This window comes from Chlorocebus sabaeus, chromosome 25 (assembly GCF_047675955.1).
Source record: "Chlorocebus sabaeus isolate Y175 chromosome 25, mChlSab1.0.hap1, whole genome shotgun sequence".
NCBI classification, from domain to species: domain Eukaryota; kingdom Metazoa; phylum Chordata; class Mammalia; order Primates; family Cercopithecidae; genus Chlorocebus; species Chlorocebus sabaeus.
The window spans coordinates 50,221,301-50,248,778 of NC_132928.1; the positions used below are offsets into that span (position 1 = coordinate 50,221,301).

Here is a 27,478-nt window from a genome sequence, read left to right on the forward strand (position 1 = left end):
GGAGAAAAAGGCATCCTTGAGACGTCTTCAAGAAGGAAAGTTGGGGGTTGAGGGGAAATTTCTGATTTTATCTTAAAGTCACCCTAATTCGATGACCTTTTGTGGTTTTTTTCTTTTTTCTTTTTTACTTGGCCCTGCCCAAGCAGGACCTAAAAAAAAAAAAAAAAAAAAAGGTTACTAACAACTGGTACTCTCCACAGAAATCTGCAGTAAAAAGCAAAAGAGAAACCAAAGCCTGCGATGAGCTTCTCTATCTCCCTCAGCCCTCTAGCATGACATTAGGAACCCTCCAGGAACTGAGTCTTCGCAGCCCGGCTGCCACCTGCAGACACGCACTTTTCTTTTTCTTTTTTTTTTTTAATTTATTATTATTATACTTTAAGTTGTAGGGTACATGTGCATAACGTGCAGGTTTGTTACATATGTATACTTGTGCCATGTTGGTGTGCTGCACCCATCAACTCGTCATTTACATCAGGTATAACTCCCAATGCAATCCCTCCCCCCTCCCCCCTCCCCATGATAGGCCCCGGTGTGTGATGTTCCCCTTCCCGAGTCCAAGTGATCTCATTGTTCAGTTCCCACCTATGAGTGAGAACATGCGGTGTTTGGTTTTCTGTTCTTGCAGCTGGAAACCATCATTCTTAGACACGCACTTTTCAATGCCCGCACCCTACCCGGCGCCGGCTCTCCCACCCAGGCCTCTCTGCTTCAGCGCCGCCCCGGCCGTGGGAGTCGGCGGGCGCAGTCCACAGCTCCACGGAAAACAGCCGTCGGGGTTCCGGGTGCGCCCCGCCACGGCCCCGCCCACGGCCCCGGGGTCCCGCCCCTCGCCCTCAGTCCCCACCCAACTGTCTTTAGGGTCCCCCGGGTGCGCCACGCAGACCCGCAGCGACTCCGCAGGGACTGCGATCCCGTGCCCCCAGTCGCTCTCGCGCTGCTGCTCCGGCGGCCCAGCAGCTTTGAGGATGGAGAGGAGGGCGCGGAGCTCCTCCAGAGAGTCCCGCGGGCGAGGCGGCAGGTCCCCGCACAAGGAGAACAAGAGAGCAAAGGCCGAGAGGAGCGGCGGAGGTCGCAGACACCGGGAGGCTGGGCCCGAGCCGTCGGGCTCCGGACGGGCGGGGACCCCGGGGGAGCCCCGAGCGCCCGCCGCCACGGTGGTGGACGTGGATGAGGTCCGGGGCTCCGGCGAGGAGGGTACCGAGGTGGTGGCGCTGCTGGAGAGCGAGCGGCCCGAGGAAGGTACGGATCCGGCACCGTTATCTGCTGCCTTTCCAGGTGGTAACTAAGGGGTGTCAGGTAAGATGGAAAGGGTCATCCCACGAGACCCACTGAAGCCAGAGCAGACTGCTGGATGCTCAGGTTCCCGGGAACGGAAAGGCGTAAGTTAGGAACCCAGCAACCTGCTATGGTGAGCAAAGAACATCAGAAGAAATACGAATATCGCTATTTACTGGTGTCGGGGCCAGCCTTGGATGGGAGTGGGGAGGGAGTGTGGTACAGATTGGGGACCAATCAACTTGGCAAAGGAGCCATGAGCTTTTGTGTGTGTGTGTGGCCATGGAGGGGCATACGGGCACCTAATTTAAGTAAAGACATGCACGAGCTGGTGGCTGTAGGCAGTTATGTGGCTTATTCTTCTTCCCGCGTCCCCACCCCTCGGTCTTACCTAAAAGCATTTTAAACTTCTGGGAAGATGATCATTCTTTCTGAAAAGCAGCCGCAGCAGAGCCAAGTGAGGAAGAGCCACACCTGAGTTTAAATCACAGCCCAACCACTTGCTAGCCATGTGATCACAGGAAGGAACCTTAACCATCCCTCATATAGCAGTACCTGCCTCAGAGGGTAGAGGTGAGGATACAATGAGAAAAGGCACCCGAAGCACTTTGCACAAAGTCTGGAACAAAAACATACTCAATTCCAGCTGCGACCTTGCAAGCTAAGAGAGAGGAAAATTAGATCAAAGAAGGGAATGCAAAGAAAGGTGTCTCTTTTGCTTCTGCAGGAGAAACAACTCTGGAAAATTTTATCTACCTCCAGTCTTTTTTATAATGAATGGAAGAAAAAAATGATTACCACTTTAGTGGGATGACAGCTGTTAAAAGAAATTAAATAAGGAATAGTGTGTTATATTGCTTCCTGCTGGCTATGAAGTTTTAACATTTCCTAGTTACCAGCAATGCAGTACATGCTAGATCACTGAAAGCTACCATTTAAGGAAGATTTCTGCAGTTGAGGTGTAATTTAAATGGGTCATGTTAATACTGTTTTGCCCCGTTGATGATACTCTTTCATCAGTCAGAAACCTGTGTTCAGTAAATGGTTGCTGGATTCAATGCTGAGGTTATAAGGCTTGTTACTGTTAGGCAGCAGATCACACTGGTAGGGTAAGCAAGTAAGGGAGCCGCCATTTATGAAACCCCTACTATATGCCAGGCACACACTGGGTGTTTTACTGAGTTATTTAATCCCTCACCATCCTCTTATTACAGATGAGGAAACATGCTCTGAGAAATTAAGTAACATGCGCAAGTCCTGTAGCTGGGAAGTAGAGAAGCCAAAATCCTAGAATAAGACAGTCTGATTGAACTGCTCACCCTTGCTTGGTGCTGCCCCTAATTTCTGGTCATGGTCCTACTGGCTGTGGCCTTGGGCACCTCTGTGGGCCTCAGTCCCTCCAGCTACGGAGTAACTAAAGCAGGAGACCCCAAGCAGTGGGCGAGCAGTCCCACTAAGGATGAAGTGACCTTTACTGAGCCCTTGTGTGGGAAGTTTCTGAAGCTCACGGGGAACACAGAGTAACGTCCCCTCCTCTTTCTCACTTAGCACCACACTCCCAAAGGCAGGCTACTTAAGACGGGAGAAATGAAAAGGCACTTCACCTCACCAAAATGTTGGGGACTCTCAGACAATGTTTAAAGGCTTTTCCTGCTTGAATAATTAATGTTTCACTATTCACTTAAACCAAACAAATTGGATATTCAAGCAACTTATTCTAAAAGAATAGTATTTTGGGGGTAAATCATCACTTTAGTTTTGAGGATATAAATTAGTTTTCTATTCATATCTCTCGCTACTGTATGAAGGAATTTTTGAGGCCTTTCTTCACTTATAAAATGTAATTTTGTATATGCATTTGTTTATTTTTACTTGCCATGGCTACCACTGGCAACTGAAACATATTTATAAACTAATTAAAAAGGGCAATGATACTGTTAGTCATTGCCCTTGAAGAAGAATATTATAAAAATTAATATGTTGGTAGAGCAGCATTTCCCAGAGTAGGTTCCATGAGAAATAAGTTCCATAGAATATCAATGAGTGCTCCTTAGAGAAAATATTACCTGGTCAAATGTGGGTAAACAAAGCTAAGAATGCTTTGCGAGATTTTCATAGCTTCAATGTCCTGAAGAGCACTGGCAACTCCAGGAATGGGATGTAGTGCCTAGTATTCTCTAAACTCATTTGCCCAGGAAATTCTTCTTTCGTGGAGCACCCTGTGGAATTAGTATTTTGTAGGATGGCCTTTAGAAACTCCCATACTATGGCATTCAGTGCTGATTTTGTTTTTGTGCTGGTGCAACTTGCATATCTGTCCTCTTCTTCAAGCGATCTGCACATCAATTTGGTGGTGACCTTTCTGGGCATAAAAATCAAATATTCAGGCCTACTAATTAGTTATCCCCTTTGTTCCCATCTCTTAAAAATAAGATTTTAGGACAGGTGCCATAGCTCATACCTATAATCCCAGCACTTAGGGAGGCTGAGGTGAGAGGAACACTTGAGGCTAGGAGTTTGAGACCAGCCTGGGCAACATAGCGAGACCCCCATCTCTGCAAAAAAATAATTAGCCAGGTATGGTGGCATGCACCTGCAGTCCCAGCTACTTGAGAGGCTAAGGTGGGGAGACTTCTTGAGCCCAGGAGGCCAAGGATGCAGAAAGCCATGATTGCATCACTGCACTCCAGCCTGGAGAGAGCAAGACCCTGGCTCAAAAGAAAGAAAAAAAAAGGAAAGAGAAAGAAAGAAATGAGACAGGAAGGCAGGAAGACAGGAGGGAGGGAGGGAAGGAGGGAGGAAGGGAGGGAGGGAGGGAGGGAGGGAAGGAAGGAATGAAGGAAGGAAGGAAGGAAGGAAAGTAGACTTTACAATTTCCTAATTTTTAGTCACCTTCTAGTCTTCTGTGATATTTTTAAACTAGCAAATAATATTCCTTTGGTCAGTTTTCTAGTACCTGGAAGTTAAAATTCTTGAAATTTTCATAACTCTTACATTTAAATCATTTTCACTCCTCCTTTCTTCTCACATTCAACTAATATTTATTGAGCACAAGTATGGTTGCCGGGCACTATTCTAAGCCCTGGGGGCATAGTGTAAATAAGACAATACCCCAAGAAGCTTGTGTTCTTGAGGCTGACTTTCCTTGATATTGTTTCATTTACCACCCAAGCATCTTGGATGTTCTAAACCCCAGTTCCTTATCACTTTTTCATACACATTAGTAGGTGAATATTACCCCATAAAGGTAATTTTCAAAGACTATTGAGATCAACACCTTAATGGAGGTGTTAAAATGGTGGAATTTCAGACATTAAGGCAGGTAATGGATGGGAAAGTTATTTCATGGAAGATAAGCCTCTGGACACGTGGTTGGAATCACTTAAAACAAACCAGACAGAAGATGGCCGAATAGGAACAGCTCTGGTCTGCAGCTCCCAGTTTGATTGACACAGAAGACGGGTGATTTCTGCATTTCCAACTGAGGTTCCTGGTTCATCTCAATGGGACTGGTTGGACAGTGGGTGCAGCCCACAGAGGGCGAGCTGAAGCAGGGCGGGGTGTCGCCTCACCTGGGAAGCACAAGGGGTGGGGGATTTCCCTTTCCTAACCAAGGGAAGCTGTGACAGACTACCTAGAAAAATGGGACATTCCTGTCCAACTACTGTGCTTTTCCCAAGGTCTTAGCAACCAGCAGACAAGGTGATTCTCTCCTGTGCCCAGCTCAGTGGGGCCTGTGCCCATGGAGCCTTGCTCACTGCTAGCACAGCAGTCTGAGTTTGATCTGTGAGACGGCAGCCTGGCTAGGGGAGGGGTGTCTGCCATTGCTGAGGCTTGAGTAGGTAAACAAAGCATCCAGGAATCTCAAACTGGGCAGAGTGCACTGCAGCTCAACAAGGCCTACTGCCTCTAGACTCCACCTTCGTGGGCAGGGCATAGCTGAACAAAAGGCAGCAGACAACTTCTGCAGACTTAAACGTCCCTGTCTGACAGCTCTGAAAAGAGCAGTGGTTCTCCTAGCATGGCATTTGAGCTCTGAGAATGGACAGACTGCCTGCTCAAGTTGGTCCCTGACCTTTGTGTAGCCTAACTGGGGGACACCTCCCAGCAGGGACTGACAGACACCTCATATAGGAAGACAGACACCTCATATGGGATGAAGCTTCCAGAGGAAGCACCAGGCAGCAATATTTACTGTTCTGCAATATTTGCTGTTCTGCAGCCTCCACTGGTGACACCCAGGCAAACAGGGTCTGGAGTGGACCTCCAGCAAACTCCAACAGACCTGCAGCTGAGGGACCTGACTGTTAGAAGGAAAACTAACAAACAGAAAGAAATAGCATCAACATCAACAAAAGGGTCATCTACACCAAAACCACATCTGTAGATCACCAACATCAAAGACCAAAGGTAGATAAAACCACAAAGAAGGGTAGAAACCAGAGAAGAAAAGCTGAAAATTCTAAAAATCAGAGCGCCTCTTCTCCTCCAAAGGATTGCAGCTCCTCGCCAGCAACAGAACAAAGCTGGATGGAGAATGACTTTGACAAATTGACAAAAGTAGTCTTCAGAAGTTCAGTAATAAAAAACTTCTCTGAGCAAAAGGAGGATGTTTGAACGCATCACAAAGAAGTTAAAAACCTTGAAAAAAGATTAGATGAATGGCTAACTACAATAAACAGTGGAGAGAAGACCTTAAATGACCTGATGAAGCTGAAAACCATGGCACAAGAACTTCATGATGTATGCGCAAGCTTCAATAGCCAATTCAATCAAGTGGAAGAAAGGGTGTCAGCGATTGAAGATCGAATTAATGAAATAAAGTGAGAAGACAAGGTTAGAGAAAAGAGAGTAAAAAGAAATTAACAAAGCCTCCAAGAAATATGGGACTATGTGAAAAGACCAAATCTACGTTTGACTGGTGTACCTGAAAGTGATGGGGAAAATGGAACCAAGTTGGAAAACACTCTTCATGATATTATCCAGGAGAACCTCCCAACCTAGCAAGGCAGGCCAACATTCAAATTCAGGAAATACAGAAAACACCACAAACATACTTCTCAAGAAGAGCAACCCAAAGACACATAATTGTCACATTCACTGAGGTTGAAATGAAGGAAAAAATGTTAAGGGCAGCCAGAGAGAAAGGTCAAGTTACCCACAAAGGGAAGCCCATCAGACTATCAGCGGACCTCTCTGCAGAAACCCTACAAACCAGAAGAGAGTGGGGGGCAATATTCAACATTCTTAAAGAAAATAATTTTCAACCCAGAATTTCATATCCAGCCAAACTAAGCTTCATAAGTGAAGAATAAATAAAATCCTTCAGAGACAAGCAAATGCTGAGAGATTTTGTCACCACCAGGCTGCCTTACAAGAGCTCCTGAAGGAAGCACTAAACATGCAAAGGAACAACCGGTACCAGCCACTGCAAAAACATGCCAAATTGTAAAGACCATTGATGCTAGGAAGAAACTGCATCAATTAACAGGCAAAATAACCAGTTAGCATCATAATGACAGGATCAAATTCACACATAACAATATTAACCTTAAATGTAAATGGGCTAAATGCCCCAATTAAAAGACACAGACTGGCAAATTGGATAACGAGTGAAGACCCATCAGTGTGCTATATTCAGGACACCCATCCCATGTGCAGACTCACATAGACTCAAAATAAAGGGATGGAGGAAGATCTACCAAGCAAATGGAAAGCAAAAACAGGAGGGGTTACAATCCTAGTCTCTGATAAAACAGACTTTAAACCAACAAAGATCAAAAGAGACAAAGAAGGCCATTACATAATGGTAAAGGGATCAATTCATCAAGAAGAGCTAACTATCTTAAAGATATACGCACCCAATACAAGAGCACCCAGATTCAGAAGGCAAGTCCTTAGAGACCTACAAAGAGACTAGACTCCCACACAATAATAATGGGAGACTTTAACACCCCACTGTCAATATTAGATCAATGAGACAGAAGGTTGACAAGGATATTCAGGCTTGAACTCAACTCTGCAACAAGCAGGCCTAATAGACATCTACAGAACTCTCCACCCCAAGTCAACAGAATATACATTTTTCTCAGCACCACATCACACTTATTCTAAAATTGACCACATAATTGGAAGTAAGACACTCCTCAGCAAATGTAAAAGAGCAGAAATCACAACAAATTGTCTCTCAGACCACAGTGCAATCAAATTAGAACTCAGGTTAAGAAACTCACTCAAAACTGCATAGCTGCATGGAAACTGAACAGCCTGCTCCTGAATGACTACTGGGTAAATAAGGAAATGAAGGCAGAAATAAAGATGTTCTTTGAAACCAATAAGAACAAAGACACAATGTATCAGAATCTCTCAGACACATTTAAAGCAGGGTGTAGAGGGAAATTTATAGCACTAAATGTCCACAAGAGAAAGCAGGAAAGATCTAAAATCAACACCCTAAGGTCACAATTAAAAGAACTAGAGAAGCAAGAGCAAACAAATTCAAAAGCTAGCAGAAGGCAAGAAATAACTAAGATCAGAGCAGAAACTAAAAGAGAGACACAAAAAAACCCTTCAAAAAATCAACGAATTCAAGACCTGGTTTGTTTTGAAAAGATCAACAAAATTGATAGACCACTAGCAAGACTAATAAAGAAGAAAAGAGAGAAGAATCAAATAGATGCAATAAAAAATGATAAAGGGGATATTACCACCAATTCAACAGAAATCAAACTACCATAAGAGAATATTATAAACACCTCTATGCAAATAAACTAGAAAATCTAGAAGAAATGGATAAATTCCTCGACACATACACCCTCCCAAGACTAAACCAGGAAGGAGTCGAATCTCTGAATAGACCAATAACAGGTTGTGAAATTGAGCCAATAACTAATAATAGCCTACCAACCAAAAAAAGTCCAGGACCAGACAGATTCACAGCAAAATTCTACCAGAGGTACAAAGAGCTGCTGGTACCATTCCTTCTGAAACTATTCCAATCAATAGAAAAAGGGGGAGTCTTCCCTAACCCATTTTATGAGGCCAACATCATCCTGATACCAAAGCCTGGCAGAGACACAACAAAAAAAGAGAATTTTTGACCAATATCCTGGATGAACATTGATGTAAAAATCCTCAATAAAATACTGGCATGCCAAATCCAGCAGCACATCAAAAAGCTTATCCACCACTTTTCAGTCGGCGAAATCCCTGGGATGCAAGGCTGGTTCAACAGATGCAAATCAATAAATGTAATCCATCACATAAACAGAACCAATGACAAAAACCACATGATTATCTCAACAGTTACAGAAAAGGCCTTCGACAAAATTCAAGAGCTCTTCATGCTAAAAACGCTCAATAAACTAGGTATTGATGGAACGTATCTCAAAATAATAAGAGCTATGTATGACAAACCCACAACCAATATCATACTGAATGGGCAAAAACTGGGAGCATTCCCTTTGAAAACTGGCAAAAGACAGGGATGCCGTCTCTCAGCACTCCTATTCAACGTAGTGTTGGGAGTTCTGGCCAGGGTAATCAGGCAGGAGAAAGAAATAAAGGGTATTCAATTAGGAAATGAGGAAGTCAAATTGTCCCTGCTTGCAGATGACATGATTTTATATTTAGAAAACCCCATCGTCTGAGCCAAAATTTCCTTAAGCTGATAAGCAACTTCAGCAAAGTCTCAGGATACAAAATCAATGTGCAAAAATCACAAGCATTTCTACACACCATTAACAGACAGAGCCAAATCATGAGTGAACTCCCATTCACAATTGCTGCAAAGAGAATAAAATACCTAGGAATCCAGCGTACAAGGGATGTGAAGGACCTCTTCAAGGAGAACTACAAACCACTGCTCAACAAAATAAAAGAGGACACAAACAAATGGGAGAATATTCCATGCTCATGGACAGGAAGAATCAATATCGTGAAAATGGCCATACTGCCCAAAGTAATTTATAGATTCAATGCCATCCCCATCAAGCTACCAATGACTTTCTTCACAGAATTGGAAAAAACTACTTTAAAGTTCATATGGTACCAATAAAGAGCCCACATTGCCAAGACAATCCTAAGCAAAAAGAACAAAGCTGGAGGCATCATGCTACCTGACTTCAAACTATATTACAAGGCTACAGTAACCAAAACAGCATGGTATTTGTACCAAAACAGATATATAGACCAATGGAACAGAACATAGGCCTCAGAAATAACACCACACATCTGGTGTTATTTCTGACAAAAACAAGAAATGGGGAAAGGAGTCCCTATTTAATAAATGGTGCTGGGAAAACTGGCTAGCCATATGTAGAAAGCTGAAACTGGATCCCTTCCTTACATCTTATACAAAAGTTAATTCAAGATGGATTAAAGACTTAAATGTGAGACCTAAAACCATAAAAAACCTAGAAGAAAACCTAGGCAATACTGTTCAGGACATAGGCATTGGCAAGGACTTCATGACTAAAACACCAAAAGCAACGGCAGCAAAAGCCAAAATAGACAAATGGGATCTAATTAAACTAAAGAGCTTCTGCATGGCAAAAGAAACTACCATCAGAGTGAACAGGCAACCTACAGAATGGGAGAAGATTTTTGCAAACTACCCATCTGACAAAGGGCTGATATCCAGAATCTACAAAGAACTCAAACAAATTGACAAGATAAAACAACCCATCAAAAAGTGGGCAAAGGATATGAGCACATTTCTCAAAAGAAGACATCTATGCAGTCGACAGACACATGAAACAATGCTCATCATCACTGGTCATCAAAGAAATGCAAATCAAAACCACAATGAGATACCATCTCATGCCAGTTAGAATGGTGATCATTAAAAAGTTCAGGAAAAAACAGATGCTGGAGAGAATGTGGAGAAATAGGAACACTTTTACACTGTTGGTGGGAGAGTATATTGGTTCAACCATTGTGGAAGACAGTGTGGCGATTCCTCAAGGATCTAGAACTAGAATGACCATTTGACCTAGCAATCCCATTACTGGGTACATACCAAAGGATTATAAATCATGCTGCTATAAAGACACATGCACACGTATGTTTACTGCAGCATTATTCATAATAGCAAAGACTTGGAACCAACCCAAATGTCCATCAATGATAGACTGGATTAAGAAAATGTGGCACATATACGCCAAGGAATACTATGCAGCCATAAAAAGGAGGAGTTCATGTCCTTTGTAGGGACATGGATGAAGCTGGAAACCATCGTTCTCGGCAAACTGTCACAAGGACAGAAAACCAAACACTGCATGTTCTCACTCATAGGTGGGAACTGAACAATGAGATCACTTAGACACAGGGCGGCGAACATCACACACTGGGGCCTGTTGGGGGGTGAGGGACTGGGGGAAGGATATGCATTAGGAAAAATACCTAATGCAAATAATGAGTTAATGGGTGCTGCAAACCAACATGGCACATGTATACCTATTATCAAACCTGCACGTTGTGCACATGTACCCTAGAACTTAAAAGTATTTAAAAAGAAAAAAAAAAAAAAGACACGTAAAGTAAAGCTCACTGCTTTTTGTATGTGTGTGTTATTTTATCCTTATGCCGGAGATAGAAGATATTGCTCATGAATTAGTCATTATGGGATAGTCATGAGATGTTAGCATCCATATTATATAGTGAAGAAACTGAGGTCTGGAAAGGTCACACGCCTTGCTTAAGGTCATCTGGATATGAAACAGTAGAGCCAGAAGTGGAATCCAGACCTTCTCAAATTCTGTGCCTGTTCCAGTATACACCCACTCCCTTTCTTTTTTATTTTATTTTTGAGACAAGGTCTAGCTCTGTCACCCAGGCTTGAGTACGGTGGTACAGTCATAGCTCACTGCAGCCTCAACCTCCCAGGTTCAACCTATCTTCCTACCTCAACCTCCTGCGTAGCTGGAACTACAGGCATGTACCACCAAACCCAGCTAATTTTTAATTTTTTTTTTTTTTTTTTGTACAAACAAGATCTCAGTATGTTGCCCAGGCTGGTCTTGAACTCCTGGACTCAAGCGATCCTCTCACCTCAGCCTCCCAAAATGCTGGGATTACAGGCGTGAGCCACTGTGCCTGTGCTCCTCCTTTCCAGGAGCCTGCTCCTCCCCAGGCCCTGTGAACTCTTGGCTACTCTGATTTGACTTATTCTAATATTTCCAGCAAAGTCTCCAACTTGCTCTGACTCCAATACCAAGGACTGGACCAACAGATGCTCGTCAGTGAATATGGTGAAGTTTCAATATAATTATTCTTTTGCTTTAATTTTTTTAAGGTACCAAATCCTCCGGTTTAGGGGCCTGTGAGTGGCTTCTTGTCCTCATTTCCCTGCTCTTCATCATCATGACCTTCCCTTTTTCCATCTGGTTCTGCATAAAGGTGAGATTCCATGAGGACGCAATAGGTAATTTCCTGAGGCCTCTCACTGGCTACACCATGCCCATTCTCACTTTTGTTTTCTGGTACATGTTTTTGCTCCATGTGGAATGCCCTCACCCCCGACTCACCTTCCAGGATAGCTCTTACTCCTCCAAGACCTTGCTCAAATGTAAACAGGAAGCCTTCCTTGACTCCCTCAGACTGTCATTCCCTTCCCGGTGCTCCCGTGTTACTCTGCTTTCACTTTGTTCTAGCACTTACCACATGTATTATATTGGCTATGTCTCGTTCATCTGCATTCTGTGACCAGAATGGATTATGACATCCACTCCACTTCACACACTTCCACAAAACTTCTCAGGCAGCTTCCATAGACCATGAGTCATGATTATCTTTGGCGCACAGGTGGTTATAGATGCCTGTCCCTGAAATAAATAAAGACCTGTGTCCGTTCTGGAAGCACCTGCCAAGATGGAATTAGAGGAACAAGAGATTTATTGGGAGACATTGCCTGTGAAAGATTAACAGGAAAGAAAACAAGAGTAGTCAGGAGAAGCCTTCAGACAGTGATGCAGGCCTGACACTTGTGATATGAGAAGGGGAAGAAAGGATTGGGCGGAAAGAACTTCTGACTGTGGTGCAGCTCTGAGAAAGCCTTGGCCAGCCCAAAAGGGAACTCCAGAGCAAAGTTTGCTTCATAGGAGTCCCACAATGGGCAGAAATGGCACGGCCCTAGTACTCCTGCCATCTCAGTCATTGGCTGGAACTGCTGGGAAGACTGCGTCCTTGGCTGAAACAGTACACCCGCTGCTGGGGCTGTTGTTGGTTTGACTCCTCACAGCAGGCAGCAGCTCTTTCCTCTTCCCCTTCATCTTTCCCTCCCCAAGATACATTTTGGTATCTTGTGTTTTTGTTTTCATTTATCTCAAAGTATTTTCTCTTTTTCCTTGTGATTTCTTCTTTAACCCATTGGTTAGAGTATGTTGTTTAATTTCCACATATTTGTCAGTTTCTCAAATTTCCTTCTGTTATTGATTTCTAATTTAACTTCATTGTAATAAGAGAATATACTTTATGTTATTTCAATCTTTTTAAATTTGTTTAAGTTAATGACCTAGCCTATTATCTGTCCTGGAGATGATGTTTCATATATGCTGGAAAAGAATGTGTTATTCTGCTGTTGTTGGGTGGAGATATTCTGTGTAGATGTCTGGTAGGTCTATTTGTTGATAGTGTTATTCAAGTCTTGTATGTCTGTCTAGTTCCATCCATTGTTTAAAGTGGGGTATTGAAGTCTCCAGCTGTCACTATTAAATTGTCTATTTCTACTTTGAATTATTTTGGTCTTTTTCCTCATGTATTTTGGAACTCTGTTTTTAGGTGTATCTATGCTTATCATTGTCAAACTTTCCTAATGCATTGATCCTTTTATCATTATACAATGTCCCACCTTATTGCTAGTAACATGTTTGCTTGTTTTGAAGTCCATTTTCTCTGATGTTAGGATAGCCATTCCCGCTCTCCTTTAGCTACTGTTTGTATGGTATATCTTTTCCATCTTTTACTTTCAGTCTATTTGTATCTTTGAATATAAAGTGTGTTTCCTATAGACAGTGTATATAGAAGGCAACAGGCTCTTCTTTTTTTTTTTTTTTTTTTTTTTTTTGAGACAGAGTCTCGCTCCAGCAGGCTCTTCTTGAAGGGTGACCTGAGCACCTGCATGATTGCCACAAGATCCAACACTGACTCAGCCATAATAGTTTTTGGGAAAGGCTCTCAGGTCTGGTCACTTAAGATGGTAAGCCCTAAGAAGCCAATTAGAGAGAGGAAACAAAAGCAGAACCAGGTAGTTATATTTGAGCAAGGTCTTGAAGAAGTAAGACTCCCCTTCATCTCTGGGGAGAATTTGTTTCTTCCAATAAAAGCAGGTAAGAAACAAGTAATGCTAGGAGACCAAGCAATTGGGAATTGCTAGGCATGCTCTAAGAACTGCATACAGTCATTCATTCTCACTGTTTCAAGCAAGGCAGTGTTCTAGCCTCATAAAATTGTGAACTCATGAAGACAAACAAAACATGGTTCCCAACCCCAAAAGACTTACAGTGGGTTAGTAGATCCTGTTACTTTAAGAAGCACACTTCAAAATGTGTTTTGTTTGGCCTCTTTATTACATTTTTATATTTGGCTAGTTATTATTCAATGGAGCTTTTTTAAGTGGAGAGAGGATAGGAAGGAAAATAAATTTGTCTATAGTCACAAATCATTCTTTCATTTATCAATAAATATTTATTGAATACTTACAATGTATCAGGCATTTTTTAAGCACTGAGAAAATAAAGACTAATTCCATATCATCAAAGAGTGGGGCATATGTTAGTATCGAAATAAGTAGACCAAGTTAAGTCAGTGATAAACATGCAGTTGAACTCAGCTTCTGATACTGGGTCAGAAAGTGAAGTTTATTTTTAAAGTAGTGTGCAGTAACTTCTCTATTTCTCTTCTAACAGATGTTCTCCAGAATCTTTATGTCATTTAAAAGTATCTCTGCACATTTTCAGGGTAAACACGAATTTTTCTAGATCTATCACCAATGAAAATTGACAAATTAAAATCGAATTGAGGCCACACACGGCCTCACGCCTGTAATCCCAGAACTTTGGGAGGCCAAAGCAGGTGAATCACCTGAGGTCAGGAGTTCGAGACCAGCCTGACCAACATGGTGAAACCCCATCTCTAGTAAAAATACAAAAAATTAGCCGAGCGTGGTGGGTCACACCTGTAATCCCAGCTACTCGGGAGGCTGAGGCAGGAGAATTGCTTGAACCGGTGAGGTGGAGGTTGCAGTGAGCCTAGATCACGCCACTGCACTCCAGCCTGGGTAACAAGAGCAAAACTTCATCTTAAAAAAGAAAAAAATCCAATTGAATCATTTTGAAGCAGCCTCAGAAGAAATTGCATTCTGAAACAAAATATCACAAGTGGTATTAAAATATACTTCCTCTTTCTGTTAAATAGGTAATGAGCAATACATATAAAAGCTAGGAATGCAGAAGTCACAGTAAAATACAAGATTTAACATGCCTTGATAAGATTAATTTAGGGAAAGTTGGCCATGGTTTTTTAGATAATCGTAAGTCTTTAATCAAAATTCTGTCCATGGGTTCAAAAATTAACATGGTGAATACACTTTTTCATTTTTGAAATTTTATACTTACTAAGTATAGATTTTGGAAACAAGTATTAATAGAAATTTTTTCTTGGTTCTCAAAAAATTTCTGATATCTAGGATCATTCTTATGCCAAGGCCTTTTGAAGACTTTATTTTTCTTTCTAGGAGTGATTTGAAAGGATTAAATTTCTCTTTAGGTTGTACAAGAGTATGAAAGAGTAATTATATTCCGACTGGGACATCTGCTTCCTGGAAGAGCCAAAGGCCCTGGTAAAAAACACTCTTTTTTTCCTAAACACCTCCCTCCTGACTTGCCAATTTCTTCAACCCATGCAGATTCGTAAAATGTACCTCAGATTACATGAAGTAACTTGATTCATGACACCTGCATTTTCCAATCTATTACATATAATATAGGTTATTAAAAAATTCTTCAGAGACCATTACTACTAGGTCATAGGTAGCCAAGAGAGAGAATTGGTACAGAGAGCCCACATGCCAGGGCGAGGTTTGCTGGAATAGCAAGTTAGCTTAGGACCAATGGCTGGGGACTGGTTTGAGTACGATGTGGATATGGTCAGAGTCCCGTGAATTCTCAGAGAAAAGCTGAGCTAGTTCCTAATCCATGTGCTCAGATCCAGTCATGGGAGACAGGTAAAGTTCAGCATTCAAATAACAAATTGGTCTTCATTTACAGGGATTTAGAAAACATAGATTAAGCATTTCTTGTGGCTCAGACTCTGTGCTAACCATAAGACATGGTCTCTGATCTCAGGACCTTAAGATCTAGTGGAGTTAATGTCCACAGGTCCAAGCTTATTATGGGAGACAGATAGAAGTATAGTCGGTCTGAAAGGTTTAGTAGTGGGGGGTTGGAGATCCGAGTCAGCCAGGAAGGTATGAGGAGCAAAGTCCCACTGTGTATATATTGGAGAGGGTCTGAGTTCCAGGACACGCCTGCAGAGACCAGACTAGGGACAAATATCAGAGTTTGAAGATTCAGAATGAATATACGAGTCCACACAAAAATAGAACCAGACCCTGTAGTTCCAGGACAAAGAACATCTTGCTCTGGCCCTGGTTTTCGGGAACCTTCTCAATTGGCACTGAGGAAGACTAGTAGCTGACTAGTATCCTGGACTCTGTGAGGTGCTGCTTGTTTCAACAAAGCTTTGGCTCTTGCAGGAGCCCACAGAATCCAATGGGCTCTCACAAAATCTCAATAAATCAATCTACAAATGTTTACTGCACATTGATCCTGTATATTATATTGGGTGGGTGAGGACTAACTAGCCAACCAGAAAGCTGGTATCATGATAATTGCTATTCTGATTACTTCTGGGGACCACTTTCTAAGGAATATGACGTGGAGGTTGCTGGCTCTAAAGTCGGACACCTGGGTACACTCATGGATTCAAAAACAATTTTAGAGAGCACCTAAAAGGCACTAAGTCAGACACTAAGGCTAACAATAGTGTATAGGACACTACTTAGGGAGTTCAATTCTAGTGAAAGGACAGACATGCAATTGAGATCTGGGGAGGCCAGTACCATGACTAAAAGGACCACACAGCCCAGTTTGCTGGGGACAATCCCTGTTTATACCTATCGTACTGGAGCAAATTATAATAGTGCTCTCCTTTTACCCTCAGGTGGAGGTGGGATGGGCCAATGGTCTGCAATGAGAGGCTAGGAAAAGTAATGCAGTGTGCAACCTGACCCCAAAAAGGTGAAACCCAAACAGCCTTCATGCCAGTTATTTATCTGTCACTTCCTCCTCCCCTTCTTCTAGGTCTTTTCTTTTTTTTGCCCTGCCTGGATACCTACCACAAGGTTGACCTTCGTCTCCAAACTCTGGAGATACCTTTTCATGAGGTAAGCCAAATGATGGCTTTTGCTTTCTCTGTACATTTTCCATGGTCTACCTACCATGGACAAAATGATTATTTATGCTCAAAAATAGGAAATAAAAATAATGATATGGACTACTTCAGAACTTAAAACTTTTGTGCATCAAAGGACACAATTAACAGAGTGCAAAGGCAATCTAGGGAATGTGAGAAAATATTTGCAAATCATATATCTCATAAAGGGTTAATATCCAAGATATATAAAGAACTCATACATCTCAACAACAAAAAAAAAGTAAGCAACCTGATTTAAAAAATGGGCAAAGAACTTTGTGACAGTTAACTTTATGTGTCAGCGTGGCTAGGCCATGATCATTAGACCTATATTTGGCCAAACACATCTGGATGTTATTGTGAAGGTACTTTTTTAGATGGGATTAACATTTAAATCAGTAGACTTTGAGTAATGCAGATTACCCTCCCTAATGTAGGGTGGGCCTCATCCAATTAATCGAAGGGCTCGAGAAAAAGACTGACATCCCTTTGAGGGGGAGGGAATTTTGCCAGTAGAAAAAATAAACTCTTCCCTGGGTCTTCAGCCTGAAGATGTTAGACATACTAGCTTCCATAAGCACATGAGCCAATTCATTAAATCAATACTTTTTTCTCTCCCCACCCAGACATACCTATATGTGTGTGTGTGTGTGTGCATATAGATGTATGGTGAAGCCCAAACACACACATACACATTCTACAGTTTCTCTAGAGAACCCTAATACAAACTTGAACAGACACTTCTCAAAAGATGACATACAAAGATGAAGATGTATAAATGGGTAACAAGCATATGAAAAGATGCTCAGCATCACTACATTAGGAAAATACAAATCAGTATCACAAGATATCACTTACACTCATTAACATGGCTACTGTTTTTTTTTAAAAATGGAATATAACAAGTGTTGAAGAGGATGTAAAGAAATTGCAACCCTCGTGCACTGTTGGTAGGAAAATGTAAAATGGTGCAGCCACTGTAGAAAACAGTATAGCACTCTTCAAAAAATTAAAAATAGAATTACTGTATGACCCAGCAATTCCACTTCTGCATAGTTACCTAAAATAATTGAAAGCAGGGCATTGGAGAAATATTTGTACACCCGTATTCATAACAGCATTATTCACAATAGCCAAAAGGTTGAAGCAACCCAGGTGTCTACTGATGACTGAAGAGATGAATAAACTGTGATCTATAACCTACAATGGAATATTATTCAGCCTTAAAAAGAAAGGAAATTCTGACATTCTACAAATGGATGAACCCTGAGGACATTATGCTAAGTGAAATAAGCCAGTCACAAAAAACAAATACTGTATGATCCTACTCATAAGAGGCACCTAGAGTAGTCAAATTCATAGAAACTGAAAGCAGTATGGTGGTTGCCAGGGGTTGAGGAGGAGAAATTGGAGAGTTATTGTTTCATGGGTACAGAGTTTCAGTTTTACAAGATGAAAGAGTTATGGAGATGGATGGTGGTGATAGCTGCACAATATTATGCGTGTATTCAGTATCACTGAACTGTATACTTAAAAATGGTTAAGATGGTAAGTTTTATGGTAAATGTATTTTAACACAATGAACAAAATTGGGAAAAAAAACTCACCCCTAATCCTGTTACCCATAGTTAACTGTTGATATTTTGGAGTATATCCTTTCAGATTTTTCAGTGTATGTGGTTATATTTACAGATTATATATATATAATATACAGATATTATATATATATGTCATATATATCATATATATGATCATCTGTATGACATATTTATATCACCTGTAAATATATTTATATATATGTGTGTGTGTATATATATATCATACCATATATACTATTTCACAATGTGTCTTTCTTAACCCAACAATATATTGTGGTCATCTTTTCATATATTAGCTAAATGCTTCTATCCCTTTATTTTAAATGGACATACAGCATTTCATTTAGTGGCTGTGTCACAATCTACTCAACCAATTCCCTATTGTTGATATTAAATTGTTTCCAATTTGTATTCCAATTAGCAATACTGAGTAACATCCTTATAGCTAAACCCTTAAAATAGGTCCTTATGATCAATATAAAAAGGGAAATGTGAAGACATCTTTCTAGGGCTTGTGATGTATATCATCAAAGCACCCCCAACGCACGCTCTAGCAAGCAATGCATTAGAGTGCTTGTTTCCTAGAACGTGCTTCTCTTTTAGCAGATTTTTTATTTTGGTATCAGTTTAGAAAGACCTTGTTTGGAATCAACAGAATGTCTTCATATGAGAAAATTATTTCCGATTTTTTTTACAAAAGGATTTACCACAGGATTAAATTCTGCGTTCTTTCGTGTATTTGAAAAAAAAATTCATAATTTTCAAAAACATGTCTATTTTGAATAAAGGGTGGGCCAACTTTCTTTTTCTCTTGTGGAGAAAATTCCCTTTGAACACATTTAGTTCCTCTATCCCCACATAGGAAAGGAGCCCAAGAATCAAGCCTGTCATCCAAACTTTTTTCTGCCTAGATCGTGACCAAAGACATGTTTATAATGGAGATAGATGCCGTTTGCTACTACCGAATGGAAAATGCCTCTCTTCTCCTAAGTAGTCTTGCTCATGTATCTAAAGCTGTGCAGTTCCTTGTGCAAACCACCATGAAGCGCCTCCTAGCACATCGATCCCTCACTGAAATTCTTCTAGAGAGGAAGAGCATCGCCCAGGATGCAAAGGTACTTAGATAAACGTAATGGCCAATATGTTGAAATATTTATCTTTTATTCATTTGTTCATTGGCCATTTATTAAATCTTCCATGGCCAGTTCCATCCCTTAGGGACCATCCCTTTGGGAGCTTATAGCTAGTTAGGAGGTTGCCAAATTGACTCTGAGTCAATTATAGTTATCAGTATGGTGCTTGTTAATCAGTCATTGCCACAGTTTTTGCTCTCAAACCTACTCCAATGACTTTAAATTCATCCCCAAGTACTCACCTAGTATTAAGTATTGAGAATGATTGCTGGCAGGAATGGTGGGGTTGGTGGGAATGGACAAGAGGGGTTGGTTGTACACAAAGATGATAAGGCACGGTTCCCAGGAGCAAGCTGAGCAAGCTCATCCACGGCCAGGGTCGGTGGCTTTGATTCTTACCAAGGCAGGTAGGCAAAAGGTATTCAGAGGAGAAGTGAGAAGACAGCAGGATTCCAGCCAACTGGCCAGTGGAGTGGCAATTACTACCAGCAATGGAGCCTGTCACTGAAGCCGTGGGGATACCCAGGCCCAGAACTGGGTTAGGAGGTTGTGAATCATGGTAGTTGGAAAGAGGACCTCAAATAGAGGGACCCCAAGAATCAAAGGCACTGGTCGTAATTGTGCTTTATGGGATGTCCCCCTCCACCCTCCGTTCCTTATTCATCCTTCTCCTTTAAAGGATAAAGTCCAGACACTTGACATTCAAGCTTGCCCTTGTTACACTGATTATAATATGTATACAAATGTTCCTTGATTTATTATAAACCCATCATAAAGCAAAAAATATCATAAGTCAAAAATGCATGTATCCTAATAAACCCATGATAAAAGTCAAAAAGTGTCAAACCATTGCAAGTTGGGGATCATCCATCTAAGACATTAATTTTCCCAGACTATGACCTCCATAGCAGCAGAGGCTATGTTTTATCCATCTCTTGGTCCTCAGCACAGGTTTATCACACAGCAGGTAGATAATGTTTTTTGGATAAATGAATAAATTGACCCAAATGTTGTAGTCTCACCTCTTGCCATCCTTCTCCCACTGAATCTAATACTCCAACCTACTTTAGCTTTTGTCCAGCATTCAGCACTTTTATGCTCCCATTGCCTCCCCTTGGGCTGTATCCTCTGCATGGAATACTTCCCTTTTCTCCACAGGCAAGATTTTATTTGTCCTTTAAGATGCCACCTATTCTGTGATGTCTTTATCAACATTCCCTACTCTCACCCATACCCCCAAATCAGTCTTTTCAGGGTTCTCAATGCACTATGCTTACTGTTTGTCTAACCACTAAAAAATAATGAGAAAATAAGTATAAAAAGAAGAGTTTGGGTCAACATTAGAGCTCCATGCCCTGCCCCTCCTTTCCAGAATCCACAGTCCATTTTCTTCCCTTTCTTGTTTCCAACTTCAGTCAAGGGGGTGGACGGGACTGGGAAGCAGGAGGAAACTGGAGCCACCAGCATCAGTTGTAGAAGTGAAAACATCCTATAAGGGAAAGACATTTGGAAGAGAGACTAGACACTGGTTCTCAACTCAGTGCATTTTGAAACATATTTTAAAAATATATCTGTATTAGCTCCTATTACTTCTGTAACAGACTACCACAAACTTGGTGGTAGTTTTCTTAGTTTTGAAGACCAGAGTGCAAAATCAGTTTCACTGGGCTACAGTCCAGGTGTCAGCTGGACCAATTCCTTCTGGAGGTTCTGAGAGGAGAATCCGTTTCCTTGCCTTTTCCAGCACCTGGTGGCTGCCTGCATTTCTCAGCTCGTGGTGCCTTCCTCCATCTTTAGAGTGCATCACTCCAATCCCTACTTCCATCATCACATCACCTTCTCCTCTTCTGTAGTCAAATCACCATTTGCCTCTCTCTTATAAGGACACCTATAATTACATTTAGGGCCACCTGGATAATCCAGGATAGTATCCCCATCTCAAGAGCCTTTAACTTAATCACACCAGCAAAATCCCTCTTGGGGTAACATTCACAGATTCCAGGGATTAGGACATGGGACATCTTTGGGGACCATTATTCAGCATACCACACCATCTTCAACTGCACAGATATTTATTGGCACCATGCAAGTTAAACAACTCTTTGCAAGGCACTGTGAAGTTAAATAAAACAGGCAAATAATGTCCTTTCAAAGGGAATCTTCTTCCTTAGTACAGAACAATGGCCATCAGGGTTTAGGCATGCTCTCCCACCTGGAGGCCCTCACTAACATCTGAATTCTTCTCTCCACAGGTTGCCTTGGATTCAGTGACCTGTATTTGGGGAATCAAAGTGGAGAGAATAGAAATGTGGGTAGGAAATTAACTAGGAAGAACAGCATAATAAAGGAAAATATTCTGGTTTCATTTTAAATTTTTCATTTGAAAAATTATTTTCATTGAGTACTATAGCCATAGCATAAATTTGTAAAAAAGAGAAACAAATTATCTAATATCTTACAGCCATAACACAATCACTATAACATTTGGACAAATTGCTCTGATTGTTTTTTCTCTATGCAGCTAAAAAATTGTTTTAGATAAAATTTACATGACATTTCCCATTTTAGGCCAGGCGCAGCGGCTCGCACCTATAATCTCAGTACTTTTGGAGGCTGAGGTGGGTGGATCGCTTGAGGTCAGAAATTTGAGACCAGCCTGGGCAACATGGTGAAACCCTGTCTCTACCAAAAATGCAAAAATTAACTGAGCGTGGTGGCACATGCCTGTAATCCCAGCTACTAGGGAGGCTGAGGCAGGAGAATCACTTGAACCTGGGAGGCAGAGGTTTCAGGGAGCCAAGATCATGCCACTGTGCTCTAGCCAGGACCACAGAGTGAGACTTGATCTCAAAAAAAAAAAAAAGAAAAGAAAAGAAAAGAAAATTAGCCGGGGCTGGTGGCAAATGCCTGTAATCCCAGCTACTCGGGAGGCTGATGCAGGAGAATCACTTGAACCCAGGAGGCGGAAGCTGCAGTGAGTCAAGATTGTGCATTGCACTCCAGACTGGGTGACAGAGTGAAACTGTCTCAAAGAAAAAAGAAAGAAAAAAAGAAATGTCACATTTTTGCCATTTTAAACTGTAGTTTTAGTGTAATATATTTACAAATGGGTACAGCCATCACTACTATCTAATTTCAGAACATCTTCATCATCCCAAAAGGAAGCCTGTGTTCATTAAGTGCGAACCCCCCTGTACTCCTTAATTTAGTTTCTTAAATTAGTTTCCAACCACTAATTTAGTTTCTGTCTCAATGGATTTGCCTCTTCTGGACATTTCACATAAATGTAATCATACAATATATGGCTTTTTGTGTCTGGATTCTTTTCATTTAGCATAATGTTTTCAAGGTTCAACCATGCTTGAGCATGAATCAGTACTTCATTACTTTTTATGATCAAATAATATTTCGTTGTTTGAGGCTATACCACATTTTATCTGTTCATCAGCTGATGGACATTTGGGTTGTTTCTGCTCTTTGGCTATTATGAATAATGCTACAGCAAGCATTGATTTGCAAGTTTTTGAGTGAACATGTTTTCAATTCTCTTGGGTCTATATCTAGAAGTAGAATTATTGGATCATATGGTAACTCCATATTTAACTTTTTGAGGGGCAGCTAAACTGTTTTCCATATATGCATTTTTATAGTTATAATCAGGGTCAAAAGATAATTTTGTATCTTTTATGCAATACATTAAGCATTGTTCTTATTTGGTCAGTTGTACCCTTTTCAAAATCAATTCTTCTCTTTTATAAACTTGGATGAATTCCCCTTATCTTTATTATCAGTAATGTGGCTCTTCAAGCCATTGTTCAAATTTATTAGTTGAGGTTTAGATTACAACCTAAGTGGAAAAACTGAGCACAGCTCATCAATACAAAACCTGCTGTGCTGATATGAGAAACCACAGCTCTACTGTAGCATCAGCAATAATACAAACCTGCATTTGAGGCGTCGACCTTGGAGATGCCCTTCTCTGCCTACTTTTGACCTCAGAAGTCTAGGGATGGCACACTCAGAATTTGCTACTCATCATGAGACAGCAGTACAGAGGCTTGCAAATCTGTGTGAAAGCTCTGGTCCCTAAATCACGGCTGCACACCTACATGCCTGTGTTCTTCTTTTTCAGTAAAGATGTGAGGTTGCCAGCTGGGCTTCAGCACTCGCTGGCTGTGGAGGCCGAAGCGCAAAGACAGGCCAAAGTGCGGGTGAGCACTCCATCCTCCCACCCAGACTGCTCTTTGAGGAAGGCCTGCTCGTGGAGAACATTTCCCCTTTGCTTCCTTACTGTCCATTCATTCGGCGCTGGGCAGAAGCGGTCTTGGGCCCTTACAACTCTGTTAAAATTGCTTGCCCTCTTAAAGTGTGTTAATAGTCCCCTGACTGACTAATGCAACTCTTCTCCCTCTCTGAAGCTACTGATAATAGTGACCACCCACTGCTTGAGTCTCACCTTCCCTCTCTCTCCTTAAAGGTATCTCCTCCACACACATCAATCCCTCTTCTTTAGTGCTGGCATCTTTTCCTGGGTAATCATAGTCACCATAACTTCTACATATTCCCTAGAACTGTATCCCAAGCTTGGCACAAGTTTTGGAGGGACAACCACGATCAGGGCCAAGTTCTCTCAATGCCAGAGCCAAGAGAAAGCTGTGCTACTCAACTCCACTCAGACATGGCAGCAAGAAGCAAAGATGCGGCAGCTAGCAGCTTCTAGTGACTGAGGTGTGGGTGAGGGGGCCTTGGGAAGAGGAAAATGAAGAATGAAGGGAGGCAGATTTCTCTGAAAGAACAGAGCAGGTGAAGATAAAAACTGGTACCAGTAAGAGGATCATTGCCTGTGGACCACTGAGGGGAGGGGAGGATGAGGAAGGGGAGGAGGATAGTCCCCAGGGCACTTGCTTCTAGATCTCTGAGTGAAGTCCTCTACCCACTTTCAGGTGGCATTTGGGTAGTGAGCTCAGCACTTTCTCTTCAGAAATGCTTACCCATTCACTTTGCCTGAGTTGGGGGTCACCCTTTCACAACGTCATGCCTTCGCATAGAATGCTGGCTAGTCTTTTCTCTATGTTGGCAAAATCCTAATCTTTCAAGGCTCACCGGATGCTCATAACTCCCCTAATACTTCATTTATACTTGTCATGGCTCCTAACAAATTCCACCTTAAATTGTGATTAATAGTGTGATCTGTCTCCCCAGCTCAAGACCCTTCAGAAAGAAGAATAAACCTGTTCTCTGCTTAACAGTGCTTGCCACATAGTAGATGCTCAGTGCTTGTCTGCTGACTCACACTGCATAGTGGTGAAGCCTTCAGGGAACGAAGAACAATCACTTTGCTTTTCGTCACATCTGTTTTCTAGATGATCGCTGCAGAAGGGGAAAAGGCTGCTTCTGAGTCCCTGAGGATGGCAGCTGAGATTCTGTCAGGCACCCCTGCTGCTGTTCAGCTTCGATACCTCCACACCCTTCAGTCTCTGTCCACAGAGAAGCCTTCCACTGTGGTTTTACCTTTGCCATTTGACCTACTGAATTGCCTGTCTTCTCCCAGCAACAGAACTCAGGGAAGCCTCCCCTTCCCAAGTCCTTCCAAACCTGTTGAGCCACTAAATCCTAAAAAGAAAGACTCTCCCATGTTATAGGAAAGATGGGGCGTAATGTGACTGTAAAGGGGCCTGCCATAGAAAAGCCACATCCCTGAGGGAGGCACTCTGTCCTCATTCCCTGCCCTTCCTTTGGTTGCCATATGGAATGGCCGTGGAATACACGAAGTCACAATGCACTATCCATGAGAAGACGGTGAAATGATGTAGTGACAGAAAAGGCAGACAACACGTTTCCATGACTCATCTAGTCAGAGCAATTAAGGGAAACAGCTTTGGTCAACATTCTACTTTGGAAAGAATGTTGAGCCTAGATGTGGTTAAATTTTGACTTCTGGGAACTTGGTTCAGATGTCCTTTTCACTGTATGTCCTCTGGCCCCTTTGGCAAGGTTGTCACAGCTCCCACAGCCCTTCCTACAAGCACCTATCATTGGGCTTGTCACACTCTATTCTCTTCTGCCCTAAAGATGCAGTCTTCTCTTCAACGATGCTACCAGTTCTTCAAAGGCACGCCTTAGGTTTCCTCAACCACACTCAATCTTTTTGCTCCACCCTAACCCTGATAGTTACCTAAAGTGACACTTAAATGTTCACCCTAAATTCCTCACACCTAACCCTGATAGTTACCTAAAGTGACACTTAAATGTTTCAGAGTGAATGCAAAAAAGAGAGATGGACTTGGAGTCAGATATAAAATTTATGCCCAATTAAAGCATTTAAAAGGAATTATTTTTGTGGAGACTCCTTTTTTAAATAAAGAAATAAATTAAAGGACAAAAACATCTGACACATGTGGCTTAAAATCTGAGGGAGAATCACTATAAATAGTGGGCCCGAGAGTAATCTGTTTTCAGTATAGAAATTACCAGCTTGTTTATTTCTTCAAACAGTAATAATATTAGGTAACCTATACATGCCCTGACGTATTGTTTTCTTATACAGATATTTCTTAATATACATACATTTCTCTAAGTCTTATTTTCCATTAATTTGCCTTATACAATTAGAAATGCATATCTGCAGAAAAAAAATAAGCCAAGTAAATAAGAAAGCATATCTATACTTACAGCAAATTCTCTATAAACTTAAAAAAGTCACTAACATTATAAAACATTACTAACATTACTAAAATAATATTAGGAAAATGCTACTTATAATGGGCATTTTCATGTTGCTGGCACAGAGAGAGGGTAACTCTCCCAAGTGCCACACTATTTGGTTCTCTCTTCCTCAAACTGCCTCTTTATTCTTCATGTTATCTGATGATATTATTATTTTGTGTTGGAGATGTGTTCCTGCTATTCCCAGTGGGAACTGAAAATATTTTGCATGAAATACCCATAAAGAGTTTTTGTTTATGAATGTGAGCCCATAAAACCCTGCTGAACATTGTATCCATGACAAAATGAATCTAAGCTCCTAACAGCGGGCCTAGAAACTTTTGCAGCATTTTGTCTGTTGAAGACAGACTGCTTTCCACTATGCTTAAGTCACAGAAACAAGGCTCAAGTTAAGGATGCTTTGCCTATCCTAATGTCTCTCAGTCACCTCAACATTCCTTCTTTCTCTGCCATCTCTCTCTCCCTCTTCCCCTCCCTCAAAACAAATTAAAAATAAATACATAAAGAAATAAATCCCTAGCACTATCTTGTGAAATGTTGCCAATCTCAGAGGCATCCCTGTCTATGTCTCTAGGCCACCTCCTTACTTCTATCCACAGGTGGGAAAACCCAAACATTCTAAGCTGGTTCTAAGATATTCTTACAGCCCAAATTTGTTACGTCCTGGGGCTTTAGCCAAGCCATGCATCTTCCCAAGTTTACACAGGATTCTCAGATAATTTCAAAACCTACATTTTTATATAACCATGCCAAATTCACTCACTGATACAACAATCAGTTTATAAGGTGACTATTGAGAAGTAACTTCCAATTTTGTTCTGTTTCAAAAGGCTATTTAATCCAATTCTAAAAATATTTCCATATCTTATTAAAAGAAAAGTCTCCCCAGTCCCTGTTCCTAAGGACCTGACTTGGTTGTGGGCGCATGAGAGTGCTGACAACCATAGATGGAGCAGTCTTTCACTGAGGAGGCAATGGGAGATTCTGAAGCCAAAGGAACAGGCAAAGCTCTACACTATGCAGGGGTGCCGAAATACAAATGTGGAATCCAAAAGGCTCTCATATCCAAAGAAGTCAAAGACAGGTAACAAAATCTACCAGACCCAGGAGTATGGTGTCAGAAAGAAGAAAGCAAACACTGATGAAGCAGCAACAGGACATGGGTTGGGGAACTCCTAGGTGATTTCCTAGAATGTCTCATCATCTAGGATGTGGAGTTTGCTTTCACGGACCAGCCAGGGCATGATCATAGATGGCTTAGCCCATTTGCAG

The 27,478-nt window shown here is 41.5% G+C and overlaps 2 protein-coding genes across 4 annotated transcripts in view; one reads left to right on the plus strand and one right to left on the minus strand.

The window, feature by feature from the left end:
- Nucleotides 1-568: 568 nt before the first annotated feature.
- Nucleotides 569-25,917, plus strand: NPHS2 (NPHS2 stomatin family member, podocin). The gene is made up of 8 exons (XM_037985893.2): nt 569-1,242; nt 11,573-11,676; nt 15,043-15,115; nt 16,638-16,720; nt 19,259-19,462; nt 21,733-21,788; nt 23,613-23,691; nt 24,844-25,917. The coding sequence occupies exons 1-8, from the start codon at nt 588-590 to the stop codon at nt 25,120-25,122; spliced, it is 1,533 nt and encodes a 510-aa protein (XP_037841821.2). The 5' UTR covers nt 569-587; the 3' UTR covers nt 25,123-25,917.
- The window catches only part of AXDND1 (axonemal dynein light chain domain containing 1), a 187,323-nt gene continuing 181,380 nt past the window's right edge, over nt 21,536-27,478 (minus strand). For all 3 annotated transcript variants that reach the window (XM_073011737.1, XM_073011736.1, XM_037985895.2), the window contains one exon: nt 21,536-21,752. In XM_073011737.1, coding sequence (XP_072867838.1) covers nt 21,745-21,752 — 8 coding nt within the window. In that variant the 3' untranslated portion in view covers nt 21,536-21,744. The remainder of the gene's footprint in view (nt 21,753-27,478) is intronic.